This window comes from Pipistrellus kuhlii, unplaced genomic scaffold, assembly GCF_014108245.1.
Source record: "Pipistrellus kuhlii isolate mPipKuh1 unplaced genomic scaffold, mPipKuh1.p scaffold_m20_p_6, whole genome shotgun sequence".
Classification (NCBI taxonomy): Eukaryota; Metazoa; Chordata; class Mammalia; order Chiroptera; family Vespertilionidae; genus Pipistrellus; species Pipistrellus kuhlii.
Genome location: NW_023425562.1, coordinates 19,992,605 through 20,013,433, shown reverse-complemented (window position 1 = coordinate 20,013,433; position 20,829 = coordinate 19,992,605). Strand labels below are relative to the sequence as shown.

Below are 20,829 nucleotides of genomic sequence, written 5' to 3'. Positions count from 1 at the left end.
GCTGCAACGCGTAACCAAGGGGCCTATAAGAGCTCTGTCTCTCAAGCAGAAAAAAATAAAGTCTACAGAATATTCCCATCTTGTACCTAACATCACAACTAAGCAAAATGTTTAAGAAAAAGTGAAAGACTAAGGTTTTGTAGAGAACACAGATTTTGTGGCAGGGGTGGGGCAGTACTGTACACAAAGCCCTCACACCGCTTTGACAGGAAGATCACAATGAAGTACATGATTCCTGGAAGAGCAAAGCATATGTCCATAAGCAAGAAGGCTAACTCTCCTCCTTTTGAATTCCAGCTTGGAATTCAAGTGCTCTTAACTTCTTCCCATTTTGATATATATTTTCATTTTGTGTAGCATTATCTATACTCTGTACACTATGTAGGAGAGAGAGAGAGAGAGAGAGAGAGAGAGAGAGAGAGAGAGAGAGGGAGAGAGAGAGAGAGAAAGAGAGAGAGGCACTATTCCAGTCTCCCAATGATAAAAAAAATATTTAATTCATGTCATTAAAAAAAATGAACAGAAATAATGACCCTACTTCAAATCTTTAAATACAACTCAATGCTACTAGAGGAAAGGAGGCCCTAATATATGGTGGCAGGAGAAGATGGGACTTTGCGTGTCTAGCACGTGGTGCAATGTACAGTGCAGATCTTGTAACACAGAAACCAGCACCTGAAACCTATATGTTCATGTTGACCTATGTCATCCATATCAATTTAATAAAATAAATTAAACTCAAAGCAATTTATGTTATTTCCATTTAAAAAATGTTGAAAGTGGTTATATATTTTGCATTTATAATTACACTTTAAATGCTAAGTCTTCAATAGTTCTGTTGGTAAATTCTGATTAGGTGTAACTCATGGGCATAAAGCCATATACACATTCTTCAATAAAAAATAAAAAAGGAAAGTAAAAATTGGAAGTCAGCTCAAGTTATGTGTTGGATTTCTTAACACACAGGAAGCAGCACTAGACGACAAGGGAGAGTTTCCAGAAAGCTTGCCATGAAAACAGGGGGTGCTGGACAACCCGCCTAGCGAAGGAGAGGAGGTGCGTGATGCCACTGGTTCACCCAGCCATCTCAGCAGGGGCTGGTGACAGAGAGACTACCCAGGAAGGAGGTATGAGAGGTCAATTCAAGCAGCCCAGTTCCCTAGGCCTCTGAGGAGGACCGAAGAGGTTCTGAGGGTTTCATACCAGCTAATGAAATGCATCATGAACGGAAAGGGACAGAGGGGACAGAATGAGAGAAGAATGACCCCTAGGGCAGCTGAAGATGCAGAGATAGAACTGACTGAGGCCAGCCGACAGGAAATCCTTGGGCAGGGAGGGCCCAGGGGGGCAGGTAGAACAGAGTTGGGGCTACAGATAATGATGTTCAAGCTTGAAATTGAATGGAAATATCCTTCTTGGCTTTGGATTTGTTGGTACCTATTCAATCTTTTTTTTTTTTTTTAATCCCCCTTCTCTCTTTTGGAATGGGTATACTATGCCTGTTGCAGGAACTGTATAGAAGTGTCTCTTCATATACAGTGCATGGATTTAGATTCGATTGGGTGGAGTCTCAATTTTTTGTGCCATTCAGGTGAATGTATTTTCTGTTTTTAAACATTCTTAAAGATAAGTTAACATAGTAATAAACTCAATTATACATATTCTCATGTCCACACAAATTGTGCTTCTGAGTTTTTTTTAAAACTCCCCTAAAGCAATTTAAATTTTAAATATTAAATTTAGTTTACCATGAATTGTTTATTATATATGCATTTTTTATAACTTATGAAATGCTGGTTTGAAATTGCTATAGAGCCAATATGTTACTTTTCCTTAAGCTTTAAGCAAAAACAAAATATTACTACTCTAATTATGCTGCTAATTTTTCTTTATCAGTAGCATTATTTATATTTTCATCAGCTAAAAAAAAAAAATGAGTGAAAAAGATGCAATTTTTTTGCTTTCCCCTAAAGGTAAAAAAAACACATGTTGATCGAGAAACAAAGGGGGAGAAAAAAAACATGTTCATGGATGTGGATCTATGAACACCACATCTTATAACCCTCACCTGATGCCTACTCCGGAATTCCATAAGGTTTAGAAAACATTTAGACATTCTTTAAGATCATGACTCAGAAACTATAGGGTGTCTGTTAATCATGGTATTAGGATTTTAATTTTTTTGTTTTGTTTTAGGTAAAATCATCCAAGATTGCCATGCATCTTACTTATCACTGGAACAGAAATCACTTTTTTCCTTGCTAAAAATTATGCAGTTGTCAACAGTTTATCTGAATGTCTAGATTGTGCATGCATTAATATTTGTTAACTGCTTGTAAGATATGACTACATAATGATATGCTATTTAATGTGGCTCTGTTTCTAAAACATGACTGCATAATTGTATATTATTTAATGCTGCTATTAAGACTTCAGTTCGGGGAGGACATGTCCACGTTTGTGTGAAATTTAGCCTACTAAACCAAAAGTACCATTTCCATTTCAAAAACACAAATGAGTGTATCCCAGAGCAATGATCCCAAACCTTTCTTTTGTAACATTCTGGTTCTCTCTACTTTATGTGGACATAATGTGTGTGTGTGTGTGTGTGTGTGTGTGTGTGTGTGTGTGTATATATATATATATATATATATATATATACACTTTTAAAATTATTATTTTCTTTTAATCCTCACCTGAGGATATTTTTTTCCATCGATTTTTTTGTGTGAAAGTGTAAGAGAGGAAGGAGGGGGAGAGAGAGAGAAACATCTACATGAGAGAGATACACAGATTGTTTCCATACGTGCCCTGACCTGGGCCAAGGATGGAACCTGCAACCAAGTATGTGCCATTGGCCAGAAATGGAACCCAGGACACGTTGGTCTGTGGGCTGATGTTCTAACTACTGGGAAAACTGGCCAGAGCATATATACCTTTTTATACATAGCTTTTAAGAGTTTTCTTTTGTGTATAAGACATAGACATAGCAGGTGCATGCATACATTTATGAGTAAGTAAAGAGTAAATAAGGATAAGTCATTTATTTGCTGAGTACAAACAGAGCATACATAGCTAAAAAACAACATCATCAAAAAGCTACACCCAGGTTACAGCATCCCAATCTTTCTCTTCTCAGTAACACTTTAAAATAGCTGCTCCCCAAGGAACAAGAGCCTAGATACACACACAGCATCTCCTTATGGTCCAAGGTCTTTGAACCTGGACTTCTCATGAAATGAGTCCTTAAACATCAGATAAGTGTGGTAGAAGGATGGCCACCACTGAGAATCAGCAGACAAATTGAATATTAACATTCCGTGTGTGGCATTGAGGGCGGAATGTCCCCCACCGTGGGGGTCGCCCTGGAACAAGCTGAGCAGTCCACCTGCTGCTATGACAACTCCCGGGCAAGTGTCAGGCCAGCTCTCGCTTCTGGCCTTCCTGTACTGCTCTGCCAGGGCCCTAACAGCGGCCGCCTTTTCACACCGAATGGTGAAAAGCAGCCGTGGCCAAAGAACAAAGTGTGAGACATTCTTCCTCCCCACCCCAGCCTTCCTGCTTGGTCCCATCACACTGTGCTGTGAGTTTCTCTGTCCGATGCTAAAACCGTCCACCAGGCTGTCCGTCAGCACTTCCCAGTGCAATGCTAATTCTGGAGATTCCTGCTCCGTTGGCCACACCTTCCGTTTCTCAGGAAGCATCACTATTGTGTTAGCAGGCACCTCAGTGAAAGGCTCTTCCCTTCCCGAAAACCAACCTTTTAGCCATGCTATGTCCAGCCACGTATGGATTACTTATTGAGCGGTTACCCTATCCCCAGTATATCACTAGGTATCTTTTGGGGCTCAAAGTAATGAAAAGCCAAAGATGAGTCAGTTCTACAGCGTGATGCGGATGGTAGAGTCCGAGACACCTGGAGGCCACTGCAGTGCTGCATGGGATTTACAGTGGAGTCCTCACTTACCGCAGTCTACAGAGAGAGCTGGGAAAGGGGCTCGGCTTGTGGCTGACAGCTACTCCAGGAGAAGGTACCCCGTAAGGTGGGCGGGCAAGCAGACACAAGCAGAGCAGAGCCACACCGAGCCTGGACAGCAGACTGGTAGGCAGACCCAGGATGAGCTCAGAGGACTAAGAATCCTGGCTCTACACCCACATCCCTCCAAATCCCCAAACTGGCTTTTATACAGCAGAGAGCAGGAGCAGCCGCGGGGAATTGCGTTCCTCTAGTGTAATTTTTTGACATAAGTAGTAATAGCAATGACATACACCTCGCTGAGTTTTGGGACAAAGACATGTGAGAAAATTTACGGGAAGTCAACATTAAGGTACAAGATAACACACCTGCATTAGTATAATGATATATGCATGCTTCCCATACATACCCTTATTTCCCAAACATAGTTGAGCTGACACTCTGAGTAATGAAGAAGTTGGAATTTAAAACTGAATCGGGGTATCTGAAATGGTTTCAACAAACTTTGTTCTTAGAATATAAAATGATCAAATAACTAACAAATAGCTCAATAAATTAATTTAATGTAAAAATATAGAAAGGATTCTGTATTTTTTAAAACTACCCCAAGTGCAGAATCCTGTATAAAGGATTAAAGAAGACCCACAGATACCTGGGAAGTTTCTTAGAAAGTCTGACAGCTTCACTGGACTTCTCTAATTTGCTTCATCAGCAATAATAACGGACAGAAAAATGCAGTGGAATCATGTGACTTCCTGAGTTCTGCATCCCGAAGAGTATTCAAATCCTGGCATGTTCGAATGTCTGATGGCATTATGATTTGCAATTTATAAAGCATTCTGAGTTTCATTACTCAGAACATTACCCTGTAGTCAAAAGGGAGTTAAAGTTTTTGTACTGGATTGGTCTTTTTTTTTTCTTTTTCTTCTTTTTAAGAGAAATTCTGCTTCTAGTGAAATATGGAAAAAAATCACATAAGGAAGGAAGGAAGAAGGAAAATCTAAACTGGAAAAACAACAACTTGTCCAGGCCTGTTTCTTACATAAAATAAATGTATTCAATTAAGTGGTGGGTAAGGTCCTCTGTAGCTCTAATTTTGAAAATTAAATCTAGTATGTCCCAGTCGTAAAGATGTTAATTTAATCATGTGTAAAGGAGGCTCTTTTGAAAAGCTGTGCCTGAGTAACCCCCGACTGGAGCGACTTTGCGTGGATGCCCACGTGTATGACTCAGACATCCCCACACTGATTCCCAGGCCTGAGTCACAGGCTCCCCTCCTCACCCGCCTCAGGTCCCTGCCCTGCCTCCCTGAAAGCAGTTAATGTAGCGAAGGTAAAGAAGTAACCGATGGGAAAGACACTGCTAAAGAGCTTTAACTGCTGCATTTGATGGAAATCTTAATGCCTCTGGGATTTTGATAAACTTCTCACTTGCATCCACCTATCTTAGTAAGTTTATAGTCACAGCTCTGACCCCTTTTTGAACTCCGTTCGGCTCGCTGCCCTCTTTACAGTGCCAAGCATAAACCTCAGGTAGAGGATTTGGGAACAGGAGGCCACATGCAATCCTAAGGATGAGAAAGGGGACTGCGCCTGCCATGTGCTGGGGTGCCCTGAGTGTCCGTGAGCGTCAAGGCCAGAACGCACTGTCCGTTTTCCTAAATAAAACCAACACCCAAACCAACAAACAAAAAGAGCACGGGTGTTCCTGCAGAAGTGTTTAGTGAGCAGCTGGCTCTGAATGTCGTCAATCTTACTGGCCTCCTGGTGTAATTGCATAAGTTGCAGTGCTGTCTTGATCTTGCTTACATTCTCGGCAAAACATAAAAAGGGGACAAATGCAGGTGGCCTGGTGTTTGATCTACGTGAGCATCAGGTTTCTCTTGAGAGAATGCAGGTAAGGACTCTTAGAAAACTGCTCTGCGACAACTCCTAAAGCAGCCAGAGCCATTTTTCCTTACACCCGAGAGCAGGGTGCAAATAAAAACAAACACAGGCTGTCCTCTAGTCATCTAGAAACCATTGGGCTTAGGGGAGGGTTGGGGAGTAAGAGATCAACCGAAGGACTTGTATGCATGCATATAAACACAACCAGCAGACTCAAGACAGTAGGGGCAGGAGGACGAGGGCAAGTGCTGGGGGATAGGGGAGGTCATGGGAGTGGGGAGAGACATACGTACTACCATTTGTAATACCTGAAACCAGTGGTCAGCAAACCGCGGCTCGCAAGCCACATGCAGCTCTTTGGCCCCTTGAGTGTGGCTCTTCCACAAAATACCACAACCTGGGAAAGTCTATTTTGAAGAAGTTGTGTTAGAACACTCAAGGGGCCAAAGAGCTGCATGTGGCTCTTGAGCTGCAGTGTGCCCACCACTGCCTTAAACAATACAATAAAAAAATTAAACACACACACACACACACACACACACACACACACACACAAACACCATTGGGCTGAAGCAAAAGGCAAATTTAAAAAATATATTGTTGACAAAGCAAACATGATGGGGTGTCTTTGTGAAGATAAGAAACTTAGAAGATGGAACCACTTCAGCAAAATTGATTGGAAAAGGTCAACATTGCCGGCAAGCAAATCAGAGCTCCAAGCGCCTTCAACATCAGGAAAAAGAGGCAAATAACCAAGAGCGCGAGCTGACAGTCCTGGGATTTGCTGCCGCACGGGCTCTGCACTCTACCCGTCCTGGTCCTGGCCCCTGTTCTGAGACACCCAGGCCTAGGGCTGCCGCTCAGATGTCAGACTGCACAGTCCTGAGTGCAGATGAACACATAAATCCATCATTAAAACTTACAGTCGGAAACCTTTAGTTTTAAAGATGCACTGATATTTTAGAAAGAGTTCCACTAAATAGGAAAGTAAAATCGATACCGTTGTAATTAACCTCATTGTGAACAACAGGAAAGAAGCAAAGGGAAGGCCAGGTGCTATAGGCATGTCATTTGGGCAACGTCAGTAAGAAGCTAAAGCCTCACCCTCCCCAAGGAGCTCCCAGTCTATTCCCCAGGGATCTCTGTGGGAAGAGACCAGACAGGAAGGAGAATAGACACATGCCCAGTAAATCTGGGGTGAAATCTGGAAGGTACCTGGCTGTCAGTTACACCTGGCCAGGATGGGCGTGGCCATGGCAAAGGCATGGAATTGGGGATCTTTAACCCCCTAACAGGAATTTGCGCTCTTAGGCTCTTGTGCTTTTGGTTCCTCTTATGCTCCTGGGGCTCTTGTTGCTCGGAGCATGCTCTCCTGCAATGAGCCCAATATAGGGGACCAATGGACTGCAGCCAGCCTGATGTTGAACTGGACCTGGCGCCAGCATGAAATGCAAGCTTTGCTTCTAGCTCTACCAAGACCCAGCACACACCTACAGTGGGAAGGCGACTCCGGGGGACCCATGGATGCACTTCCATACAAACGAGATCACACAGCCTCTTTGCGGGTCTCAGAAAGGTCCTTTTCTTGAGCCGTCCTAAGGAATCCACCCCGAGAACCCAGTGTGGAGAGGCCACCCCAGTTACTCTGATAACAAAAGCATTTTAAAAGGCGGCTGTTAGTGGAGACAGACACCAGGGGGATGAGGGCATGAGTAGGAGGGGAGAGGGCGGCCATGGGGGGATAAGGACATATACGTCCTACCTTAATCAATAAGGAAAAAAAAGGCGGCAGACCTCAGCTGCCTGGAACCCCAGCTCTAGGGAAGCCCTGCTCTCTTAAGGGCCTGTGGCCAACCATGCCAATCAGTCTCTTCAGGAAGCACAGCTCAACATGCCAAGCTATTGCATTCGCTAACTTTATAACAACTTTGTAACTATGACTAAATTTCCCCAATACATAAAACATTATTTTTTCCAGAGTAACTAATGGGTTTTAATGTGGTTAAAAAGAAAAGACAGGGCAAAGAATAGACAGATTATAAGAAAACACAATTACAGAAAAGGAATGCATTGGCATAAACCAACTATGTCTGATTCTTCCTTTATCTGCAAAGCCTAAAAATGAGTGTTTGTAAAACAAGTGATATTAATGAAAATGCTGTCTTCATGGAGAACCTTGGATACCATATGTTCCCCTGACTTTGGCACTGAGAAGTGTATCAACATAACATGCTGAATTTCTCTGTCTGAATTCAAACCACCTACTCACATCCTGACATTTATCAACTTGAAATTAATGACACCCTAAGCTAAAGATGTACCCAAAGTTTAAAAAAAATAATTCTAGAAAAAATGTGGAAGAATTCTCAATGAAGCCAGAATACAAATGAGCAATAGGAAGGAAAAAAAAAAAATCAGAAATCAAGGCTTGTTCCTACCTTCTCCCCCAAACCCATACATGTCACCCAAAAGACATCAAGTTTCCACTTCCTGTCCACACAAGAGGGGAGCCTTTGGCCAGCCTGGTGTGTTCTGGTTGGTTGGGTGTTGTCCACACACTCAGAGGTTGCTGGTTTGATTCCCTTATCCTCTGTCCAGATTAGTGGTTCCAAAGCTTTCAAATGCCACAACCCTTTAGTACAGTTCCTCATTTTGTGGTGACCCCCAAACATAAAATGATTTTCGTTGCTACTTCATAACTGTAATTTTGCTCCTGTTAAATGAATTGTAATGTAAATATCTGTGTTTTCTGCTGGTCTTAGATGACCCTGTTAACTAATGAGTTTGCTGACCACTGTATAGGTAATACTTAACATGAACCAGTCATAACTACTCTATATGTGACTGACACAATTCAGGAATATGCTGGAGTGTAGACGAAATGGCTATATGGCAACATGATAACCGGGACAGCCCACAGAAGCCCAGAATCCTGCCATTGAAATTTCTAGAATCATAAGCTCTCAAGGAGACTGAGTCTGATTTAAAACCTCCTATGAGAGAGTACAAATAACGCTTTATTTTTTATTTTACTTTTTTAGTTTTACTTATATTGATGCAACAGGAAGGCTAGAACATCAGTTAAAATCATTTTTTCTAGACTGATTTATTAATACTTACTATGTGCCCTGCAAAATGCTAAGTACATAACATAAATCTGTCGTTTATAGTTCTCATAACAACCCCACAGGACTAATACTGCTTATTCTTGTTATCTTGCATATGAAGAAATAGAGGTAGAGAGAATTGAAATCGTTTTCTGAAAGTTACACAACAATTAGTAAGAGTTGAGCTGAGAATCAAAACCAGATGTATTTAAATGCCAGAATGTGTAATCTCAATCATAACACAAGGAGGTAGGGTGGAGCAAAAGAAGGCCTACCATTGTTTGTATGAAAATAATATAATAATTAACAAATAATAATATAAGAATAAACTATTTTGCATACTCACAACTTGAGTATACTTTTGGCCCACCATTTATATAGTACTATAATTCATCTTAATATAAAGTTTAGAGTTATAATAATGACAAAAGTCTCAATTAAGAACATGGATATGTGAATAAACACTTAGCAAAGAATTATTAGCAAATTCAAAGTTAGTTTTTTCATATGTAAATTTTATCTGAGGCCAGTACTATTTCTTATTTAAGCAAAGGCTTCATCTTTTGCATCCTTTAAAATTATTAGCACATGCCATATCAATAACAAGCATATCAAATTTAAAATAATGCCATTCTGAAATACTTTTCAATAATTAAGCCTGGAATAGAAACATATTTACTTTTATTTTTCCATTTTCATTGGCTCACAGGAAAAACAAAATTGGATTAACAATTTAATCTTCCCAGCCCAATCTCAATTAGAAATATGAAGCACGCTGTCATTTGTTGTAAAAATAATTTAAAAGTAAGACTATGGCACCCTTCTATGTGCAATACTTAAATTATGCATAATATTTAAATTACATGCTATAATTTAATTTTGTATTAGGGATAATTAAGGAAGAGGGCTAGAGAGAAAAATAAAACAAAGGAAGACATAGCAGACACAAGGAGGGGAGACAGACAGAGGTAGATGAAGCAAGGGAGAAACTGAGTGAAACCCCAGGGAACGAGAACAAAACATCCTCATGCCCACCTCACCGGGACATCACCCTTAGGAGAGTGACGCAGGAGTGGACACGGAATGGCACGCGGTGAATGACTCACTGATGAGGAAGTGGGCCCGGGATCTGGACTTCCATTACTTCATGTTCCCACGTTAGGGACTTCCATCCATCGGGCCCATGGTGTGTGCTCTCGCCACCCCCAGAGCAACGTGCTGCCCCTTAGCAGTTAGGCCACAGGGGTCGCAAGACAAGTTGATATCCACCAGAAATGAACACAGTCAGGTCCTTAGCATAACCAGCCGGGAAAACTGACCAAAGTGTGGTGGTAAGTGATCACTTAGGACCTATCACTAAACTGACCGGCCATTTACAACCGTCCGGTCTCCACCACAGAACATCTGGCTTGTTTGATCTCCATGGCACTTATGAACCTTCATTGTCAAGTTTAAACTCTTATCAGAAAGACACAAAAACCCTATCCCTGTGAACTTCAAAATCCACCCTTTAAGCGTGGCCAGGAGGCTCAGTGAGCCGCACGCTGGCTGTGGCCGGGCCCCTTGCTGCGCAGTACCTGCTGCTTCTCCAGGCGCATCCTCTTGGCGGCATTCCTGCTCTCACTCTCACAGGCCGAGGCCAGGATGCTCTCTGCAACTGCTGAGGTAAGGTGGGAAGGGATAGGTCGCGACTACAAAGAGAGAGAGAGAGAGAGAGAAAAGGTGAACAAGTGATGAACAGTACCATCCAGAGGCCCGTGCCAGTCTCAGAGGAGCTCACGGGGCGTGCAGGAGCATCCATTCATTCCAACATATTTAAATAAAAAGAGGAAATGGAAATCGCAGAAACGGAAAATGAACGCTAGCTAGAGGTAAGGCTCACGGTGCCACACAGGTCCATCATTCATCCCCAGGAGGCCAGGGTGGCGAGGACTCAGTGTGGGCCGTTAAGCTGGGGTGTGAGAGGCAGTGGAAGGAGTGCTGACTGGGCTTAGCCAACAAGACAAGTCCTTCAGGTCTTTCCCAGCCTATGACACAGCCAGACAACAAGTGACAGGGCTGAAACAGTTGGAAAAACCCAACAGACGCTAAGACCGGGTCAAACAACATTAACATGAAATATTTATGAAGACTTACAGTCTAACATGTGGCCACTGATATGATTAAACCCTTCAAAAAGGAGTTCAGTTCAAATACAAACTTAAAAGCAGTACTAAAACAATTCGGATACAAAAAAAAATGTGATGTTTTGGATGTAAGATGTATTCATGCCCACATGTTTTATTTCTAAAATGTGAGTTAATAATACCCATTTAATAGGCACATCCATCTTTTATGTAGTCCACATAGAAATTAACACCCCCCAACCAAGCTCCCAATTAATTACCAGTTAACTCTTATCATTTGTGATAATCAAGAAAGTTTTTCATCTCTTTTCTGATAATTACATACAAAATCATCTAACAGAAAGATGAGATCCATAATGACACTGAACAGTTTTTTTTATGAAGATAAGCAAATGAAAGACAAGAAATAACATGAAAATTAAACCAGAGGAGATAAATATGAAATTACAAAATAAAAGATCCTTTGGGAAGCTAGCATGTACAGTGAAGTACATTAGGGTTTTCAAAACCTCAAACTAAAATATGGATGGATGCCATTTATTAGAAGCCTCTGAACCCTCAGAGACCTGGCCTTTATTCTTTTCTGGCAAATGAATGAACCTGAGCATAGCTTTATGCTACCTGATTCATTTTGCTGCCTCTGGCCTATAAGGAGTGCTTGAGCGAATGGAACCATGGGTTTTATGTCTCAGACAATAACCCAGGATGGCTAACTGCAGAGCGCAGTGCTTTAACAGGCGCTCCTCAGAGGACCCTGTGTGCTGCACGGCTGTGGCCATGGATTCCTCCAGACACAGGGCTGCAGATGCCCTCACAGCAGTAAAAGGAGCCAGATCACACAAAACTTCCACGTAGGAACGTGAGATAAAAAGTATTTCGCCAAAAACAAACAAAAAAAACCCAAAAAAACAAGCAAACAAAGAATTCAAAAAATAATTTATGAAGGCAATATTTCCCCTGGTTGCATATAGTTCAGTAAATATTCTATTTATTAATATATATTTTTAAATGTACATATTAGATTTTAAAATAACGATTCAAAATGTATACAGAATTATACTCTACACCAAATGATCGGCAAACTCATTAGTCAACAGAGTCAAATATGAACAGTACAACGACTGAAATTTCTTTGGAGAGCCAAATTTTTTAAACTTAAACTTCTGTAATGCCACTTCTTCAAAACAGACTCACCCAGGCCATGGTATTTTGTGGAAGAGCCACATTCAAGGGGCCAAAGAACCACATGTGGCTCTCGAGCCGCAGTTTGCCGACCGACCACAGCTCTACATGATTTATACCTAGATTGATAAGACTGGCTACTGATTTCTTTCCCAGGATGTAAAATAATGCTAATAAGCACCCCTCCCTAATTACCTCTTAATTAACTGTCATTTTCAACTGAGATGTGCTTATCTTTCCCCAGCCCGATCCTCATCCTAATAATTATCTATGCCCAGAGCAGTGGCGGCTGTTACATTGAACAGATGGCCACACTGTCACATGGAGCTTTTGGAGTTAAAAAAGAAAATCACATTTTAATGGGGGACTTCAGATGTTGGCACCATGTAAATGAGTCTTTCCTTATGTGTGTGCGTGTGATTCTTACCACCACACCAACTGGCTATTCTGATTTTTGTTCTAAACAATATTAGAGTCTTCTGAGCTTCTGCTGTACCTGTGAGATGCTTTAGGATTTTTAAAATTATAAAAATGAAGTACAAAGAAATAAAAAATGTAAGATTCTGTTCGTGGGTTAATTCAGCAATGTCTCTAGCCTCTAATGTTGAACTGTAACTTAATCACGCTATTAGACAAGGCCAGACTGAGAGCAACGGTGACATCCACCCAAGGTTATAAGAAGAATGAGCTCCTTCAAAAATAATTACAGCAAATTATTCACTAGTCAGAGTTTAGGTAGGGTCAGAATTAAAACTGTTTCTTCTAATCCTGATATCTTGTAAAAACATGTAATTTAAGAATCAGTAGCTTGGATGATATGCATAACCTATTTCCCCTAAAAGATATCTCTACACCTAAATGCGGGATTCTTATAGGCTGCACAGAATGCTCCATCCCCTAAGGGAACCCTTTGGTTAACTAGGTAGTGGCATTTGTAGACATCAGTGGAATGACCTAACAGTTCAGCAACAGTTCAACTACTTGCAATCTGTCTGATCAATTTGCTATTTAACCTCTCTGAGCTTCACTCATCCTGCCAAATATCATTATCTCTGTTTTCATAAGTGGAAAAATAGGTTCATTCAGTAAGTTCTGAATAGAAAAAAAAAACATCTTTATGCCATGGAGCAGTTGTTAGAATTACTTCCATGAAGTAATGTACACCAAAATCACTGATATCCTCACTTATTTATTCAAGAGCACTTTCTACATGTCAGGAACAAATTCAAGTCCAAAGTCAGGGAGGCTAACACTGCTGTCTCTGCTATCATAGAATTTACTGTACAAGCTAGTACAATGCCTAGCACGTAGGGTATAATACATATCCAACCAAAAAATGTTTAGTATAGACTCTCAACTGGCAATTCTGAAATCCTAATATTGTACACACAAAGATTTTCAAAAACTTGGGGCAAACTCAATTGGCATAAAAATGACATGAGAATACTTACAACTCTTCTTTTTCCTACTTTCTGAGCATAGTCATACGTTTTGTGGCAGAAATAATACATTTGTATATGGGATGTTTTCCCAGATTCCTGCTGTTATGCAAGAACCAGAATATATACTCTATCACGTTTCCAAAATCTAAAAAGTTCTGAATTCGGAACCTGAGATGATCCAACACTTCAGATAAAGATGGTGAATGTGGGCTAAAATAGCAGGTCGACTGTGCCGACTTCATCCAGAATGGTTTTGGTGGAAATGGTTAAGCAAAGTGGCTCCTTGGCCTGAGCTTGGCCACATGGTTCAGTTTTAGACAATCATGGAGCTCATCACTTTATTCCCAGTGACTGATCCAAGAGATGGACTTACTATCCAAAAAGGGCCAACCCAAGTCCTTTCATGGGAACCAAGACCTGAAGCTGGGATTCTGCTGTTAGGCTGTGAGCTTTAAGAACAGAGGGTAAGAGCTGCTAACGCAACCTTACCCAGCAGGTAGCAAGGACCACCAGAAAGGGCCAGCAGTGACAGAGAAGCACAGGTAAGACATGGGAAGCATCAAACTCCTGATATTTGGGCCCTTGGACTCAGCTGTATGTGAACCATTGGATTGGCTCCCGTTTCTTGAGAAAATTCTCTCGACTAATGCAAAGGAACTTGAAAATGTGTTTGTAACAAACATGCTAATTAATCTTCAGTGAGGGTTTGATTATACATATATTTTTTTTCTATGAAGTGATGCTCTATGCTTTGGCCTTAATTTTAAACCATTATTGGCTGTTAATGATCTTTCACAAATGCATGGGGAATAATAGTTGGTACCTACATATATGTCTATACTTATATAGTCCTAGAGTTGGTACTTAGAAGTCCATTTAAGTTAATGTCATATGAAAATACTTCTGATCAAAATTAGATAAATGAAATTATCAACCAAAATGATATTTTCACTTTTAACTAAATGACCCACTATCTAAATCTCCACTAGGAAGCATCTTTTAATTCTGAAAAAAGTGACTATCTACACTCATGCTTACTGTGGATCACAGCACCTTCTCCCTAATAGTTTACATGGGAAACCTAAAATTACACAAAATTCTATTTATACATTTAATGTCACTACCTAGTCGCAATAATTGATAAGTAGATAAAAATATGTTTAAAATAGTGCTTCAAGAATTAAAGAGAGTAAAAACTAAATGTGATTAAAAAATTAAATGTTATATAATTGTCTTATTTAATGGAAAAATCTCCCTAAAAACTTAAAATATATTAGGCTAGATCAGTGGTCACCAAACTGCGGCTCACGAGCCACATATGGCTCTTTGGCCCCTTGAGTGTGACTCTTCCACAAAATACCACGGCCTGGGAGAGTTTATTTAGAAGAAGTTGCGTTAGGAAAAGTTTAAGCTTAAACAATTTGGCTCTCAAAAGAAATTTCAATCGTTGTACTGTTGATATTGGGCTCTGTTGACTAATGAGTTTGCCGACCACAGGGCTAGATGTTCAGTCAGCAGTAGCTTTTAAATTCAAATGCCAATTGAAAAATACTGTGAGATACATAGTACACAATAAAAATTAGCTTATCTCCCAATGAATTTCTACCACCAAGTAGCACATTAGTAAATACTCATTCACTCACTCATCTTTCATTCAATAATTTTAATTTGATTAAATTGGACATGTATTGAGCAGCGTTCATGAGCAACTAATTGCACTGCACAGGACATTGTGGGTGATACAGATACACACAAACTAAGAAGCATGGTCCTCAGGAAATAGAACTCTGTGTCAGGGAGCCAAGGCCCCTATGAAAGGCACAGCAATATAAGACAGGATAAAATAAAGCTACAGAAGAGGTACCACAAGTAAAATCTGCACACAGAAGAGAGAGAGAGATAAGGCTGCTCTCAGCCAGAAGGGAGGGGTAAGTAGAGAAGAACATCTTTGATTCAGTTCTCCATGCAGTTCAACAGATGAAGGCAGCGAAGGTTTCCCCGTAAAGAAAACTGTGGGATGAAAATGTCAGACTAAGTTGCATTTTATCACGTTCCTCAGACGCCATGTACTGGGCGACACAGGAGTGTTCACATTGTATTTCAAGTACTGCTGGTTTCACATACAAGGTCAGTTTCATTTATTTCAATTTTTCCAGAAATAAATGAAAACCCGGGGTGACAAGGTCCTTAAGTAACAACTGGTGAAGCACAGATGAGAACTAAAGTCCGTTTGATATAAAATCGAGGTGGTGTTCTTCCGATTTCCTCTCCAGTACTGCCAGTTTTCCACTGCTGTAGGATCTCCTTCCTCTCTCTGGATGTGGCTTTAGCAGTGCACTGATGTTTAGGTTAAAAGTAATTTCTCTACAAAGTTCGAAGACATTTTCTTAGTACTTTGAAGATTGGCTCTGACATCTATTTTTGAGGACAAGAAGTGTGTTCATTCTGTCCTGTTTTCGATCAGATCTTGCTTCTCCCTGTTGACATTTTAAGAATGCCATGGGCTCTAGCTGGATTGGCTCAGTGGGTAGAATGTCAGCCTGTGGACTGAAGGGTCCCGGGTTTGATTCCTGTCAAGGGCACATGCCTGGTTTGTGGGTCCGATCCCCAGAGAGGGCGTGAAAGGGGCAACTGATCAGTGATTCCCTCTCATCATTGATGTTTCTATCTCTCTTCCTCTCCCTTCCTCTCTGAAATCAATAAAAATATAAATTAAAAAAAAGAATGCCATGGGTCTGTGGTTTCTACTGTGACATCCATAGGTTTGGGTTTGCTTTTATTTATGCTGCTCAGCATTGGTCTACTTCTCTGGTCTTAGGATTCAAATACTCAGCTCCAAAAAGCCTGCTCCTCAGCTGTTTGAAGGAAGTCCTTATTCCAAGTTCTCCTCTGGAATGCCGGTTAGCTATGTCTCCATCACTCTATTCTTCGGCTTACATGGTTTTCATATTTCCCTTCTCTTTTTCTCTCTGTAATTCCCATAGTTTTGTGTTTATGGATTTTCTCCTTGGCTGAATCTTACCTTCTACTTAACCCACTTGGTAAGATTTTAATTCCAGTGCTTACAATGCCTATTTTATTTCTTCAAGTTGTAAGGAGACACCTTAATTCCTCATTAATAGAGCAGGAGGCCTTCAATGGCCCAACCTTTCTGTCCAGTATTCCATTCATTTCCTGCCTAATCCCACACCAAAACCCATGTCTCCTGAGCTTGACAGGGTATTCAGACCTCACTTCTTCTACCTTCCTCATCTACTGCCCTATCAAATTAAGGGCTTACTATTCTGCCTATGAGTTTTCATTTCTTGGCCTGGGAATTTCCTTTTTTTCTTCTTTTAGCTTAGCAAGATATTTTAAAAATTATATTTTACTTAGGAGTTGTATATATTTACAGAGGAAAGGGAAGTGGTATGTGTGTGTGCCTGTGGTATTCTATGATGCTCAGGTAGGTCAATATTTTGCTAAAACTAGAAGATCCAATAATTAGTAACTATGATAATTATTTGCCTATACGTTTTAGTTATTCTTCCATTTAATACATTTAGTAAATAATGAGGACATTATACCCATAACCCCTGAGCAAGGAAACATCAGTGGACCAAAATAGCACACGTTGAGAGAGGGAGGAGCAATCCCATATGATGGCCTGTTGTGTTAAAGGAACTGGACATATATTTAAAAAGGAACAGAAAGGGGCAAGATTATGTGCTGAACATTGTATACACATTATCACATGTAAGACTCCAACAGGCCTCTCCTTTAGAAAGATGGAGACTCAGAAACATCACATCAAATTGTATGGAAATTCAATATGGAATTGAAACTTGGCCTCTCGATTTCAAAAGACTACACTCTAACATATAAACAACTTAGACTTTAGTCTAAAATGGCAATGTTAGACACTGTCAAAGCCAGAATTGGGAAAGACTGTTCCAGAAGCCAAGGAGAGACTTTTCATACAACCAATGAGGCTCAGATGCCAGTCCCCCTAGCTCCGATGTGTAAGCCCTCTGCTGAAGAATTTGTATGTGTGTCTGCACATTTTCTAAGATATAAGAAGAAAAGGGTTTGAATCTCCAAAATGTCCCTATTTTTAAATCATTTTCTGTGTATATGGTTCTTTCCTAACTATAAATAAATATTCATCATTCTACCTAATTTTTTTGCTCATAATGGTACATTACTTTTTTTTTTAAAGGCCCAAATTTCCAGGCACAAACCCTAGTTCTGTACTTGCCTAGAAATAGACAGTAGGGAGGAAGTATGAGATGGAATTGAGTTTAAAGAATCAAGAGCCCTGGCCAGTGTGGCTCAGTTGGTTGGGCACCATCCCATGTACCAGAAGGTTTATGGTTTGATTCCTGGTCAGGGCACACCCTGGTTATGAGTTCAATCCCCAGTATGGGGTGTGCAGGAGACAGCAAGTCGATTTTCTGCTCTTGCATGGATATTTCTCTCTCTCTCTCTCTCTCTCTCTCTCTCAATCAATGATTTTTTTTTAATAAAAAGAACTATACAAGAATATAGGTCTGAGTTAGGAAGGACTAGAACTAAAATGATAGCAGATACAATTCAAAATTATGGGACTGATTTGAAATTCAGCAAAAGAAGAATAAACAGAACTCGGTGAGTGGAAGGATGCAAGCCATAAGTGTAATCAACAGTCAAATCTCAAGTTTATGAACACTGATTAAATGACAACAGTGGACTTAGTTCCAGAAATAGGCAAGGCAAGAGGAATTTTCCAGTGACAAAGTAGATAAGGTGGAATAAGATGGAATATCAGTGAAGTCGATTGGTGACAGAGAATATAAAGAGTTCAGTGAAAATATATCAGTACATTTGTCAAATGTCTAGCTGACATTTGGAATGAAATACCAAAGCTTTGTAGATGACTGAAATTCTATTTTGAGAGTGGAATACAGCAGATAGTGCAGACTTCTGCAACTATGAGTAGGGTCATATGCTGTACACTAACAAGCCCAGATCTTAGAAAGTGCCCAAAATAAATAATTAAAAAAAAAAGGAGGTACAGATATAAGAGGCTCAAGAAAATGGGGCTGATGGAGTTGATGATTCAACCTTTGTGTTTGGTACAAAAGTAGGCATGTGATCTTCCTAGGAACTAATTCATTATGGTGAGAACCAGAATTTCAATGTGAGGGATAATCAAGGGATTGGTGGTGATGGGTCTGATCTTTGAGTATGAAATAATCTTTCAGAAGATCTAGCAAAGAAAGTTGGAATCAGGCTGTGAAAGAGAAGTTATGAGATTAATTATTTCCTTGGAATCTGGAAACTTTTTTATTTCACAGAAGAGAAGAAATTTCCCTCAGTGAAAAAGGAAAATTGAAAATGGGGAAGAGCTGAAATGGTTGGTGGAGGAACATTCTAAGTAATACTGGCTATGCAGGTTTATAACATTTTTAATCAAGCACTTGTATGAAGGACTGTGTATATTTCTGATCAAAATTTTAGTTTAAAGAAGCACTCTAATTTCTTATAACATCTCTATTTACTAAAGAAGGAATAGCAAATGTCACTGTAGCTTTTGCAATGCGTCTGATATCAAGGAAGCTATGGATTAAAAGCAAATTCTGATATATCTACTTTGGGGCTGCATTAGACGAATAGAAGTAAATTATGTCATTAGTCAAATTCTCTTAAAAATGTACTATTCCTAAACATTAAGTATGTATTTTCTGATGAAAGAACTGTAAGATCAGAAGGTCAGATTTCAAAATTACTGAAAATGGTATTATAGGATGCAATTAAAAAGAAATACTAAGGACAAGAATTTAGAAGATAGTATGAACGTATGGTGTTGCCATAATTAGATTATTTACATATTTGTTTTTAAAATTCACATCTCACTTTTTCCCTAAAATAGACACATGCATACTAAAATAAATTCAGCACAAAGGATAATGGAGACCTTAGAAAGACTTTGACTCTGAACTTCTTGGAGGCAAGGCGCAAAAGTAAACACACAAGGTTACAATGAGTCCTAGTGATGAGAAAACATAGAAGCACTATTTCTACAGAAGAAACAATTTTCTTCTTGATTTCCTTCTAGAAGTTTCTGAAATAAAATCATTTGCAGTGGACCCTGAGTAACTTCAAGGACAATGTCCTTGGCAGAATTTTACCAAGTAATTGCATGAGACTTATTCCTTCAAACACACACAGTCACTTGCATAATATTTTGCATAATATTAAAATGCAAGCGAATAGGTCATTTTTCAAGAGGCTGAGATTTATGAATTCAAATATCTAGGATATCATTTCTTGTTTTGTTTTTTCCTACTATATCTGATAGAACTTGGTACAGTGGCAAAAATTTGAGGTGCAGAAGGAATGAAGGACTGAGAGTCTTAGGAAATCATCCCATTTAAATATTTTCACTTGAGTTTTATAAACTTGCATCAAAGCTATGCAGCAGGGCAGGTCTCTCACAATGCACACTCAGAAAACAAAAAGAGAAATCCTATTAGGTGACATGGGTGACACTCAGGTGTGGGCCAACCCCACCTCTGTATAAAGCTTTGTCTCTGTGAGCTTATCTATGACAAGTGCTCTCTGAATTCAGGCTCAGGACACCCTAAAGAAATGCTTTTTTTTTTTTTTTTTTTTTTAACAGTCACAAAAAGTAGCAGAAGTAGTCTGCCAAAGCCACACAGCCGAAACCATAACCACTTAATATTTCTGTCTAAGGATTGGGTGAATGGCTGTTTAACTTACGGCATTTTTAAAACTTAATGAAAACTAAGACAGTATTTTGGATCAAGCTTATTAGATTTTTCACAAAACATACCCTTTGACATTAAACATGGAGGATTTTATGATTTGAGATGTTTGTTAATAATGAATTGGTAAAAATGTTAAGCATGTGCAGAAAAGTGTCATAATGCAGTTACTATACCTCATGCATTATAGAAAATACTTATTGTGATGACAGAAATTTTGGCTGCTTAAAGCAATCAAGATCTGTGGGGTCTTGATAATTCCAGTAAAATAAAAATGGATTAATTTGAACTTGAATTATTATAGGCAGTCAATTGAAAGTATTTGTGTTGAAGTGTAACTTCTTGAGGGATAGTGCTGAATAAT

General features: G+C 39.7%; 1 protein-coding gene across 3 annotated transcripts in view; it reads right to left on the bottom strand.

Annotated features, from left to right (window-relative positions):
- NOL4 (nucleolar protein 4) overlaps positions 1 to 20,829 on the bottom strand; it is a 192,396-nt gene that overhangs the window by 36,146 nt on the left and 135,421 nt on the right. For all 3 annotated transcript variants that reach the window (XM_036419148.2, XM_036419149.2, XM_045574535.1), the window contains one exon: positions 10,547 to 10,660. In XM_036419148.2, the coding sequence (XP_036275041.1) occupies positions 10,547 to 10,660 (114 nt within the window). The remainder of the gene's footprint in view (positions 1 to 10,546; positions 10,661 to 20,829) is intronic.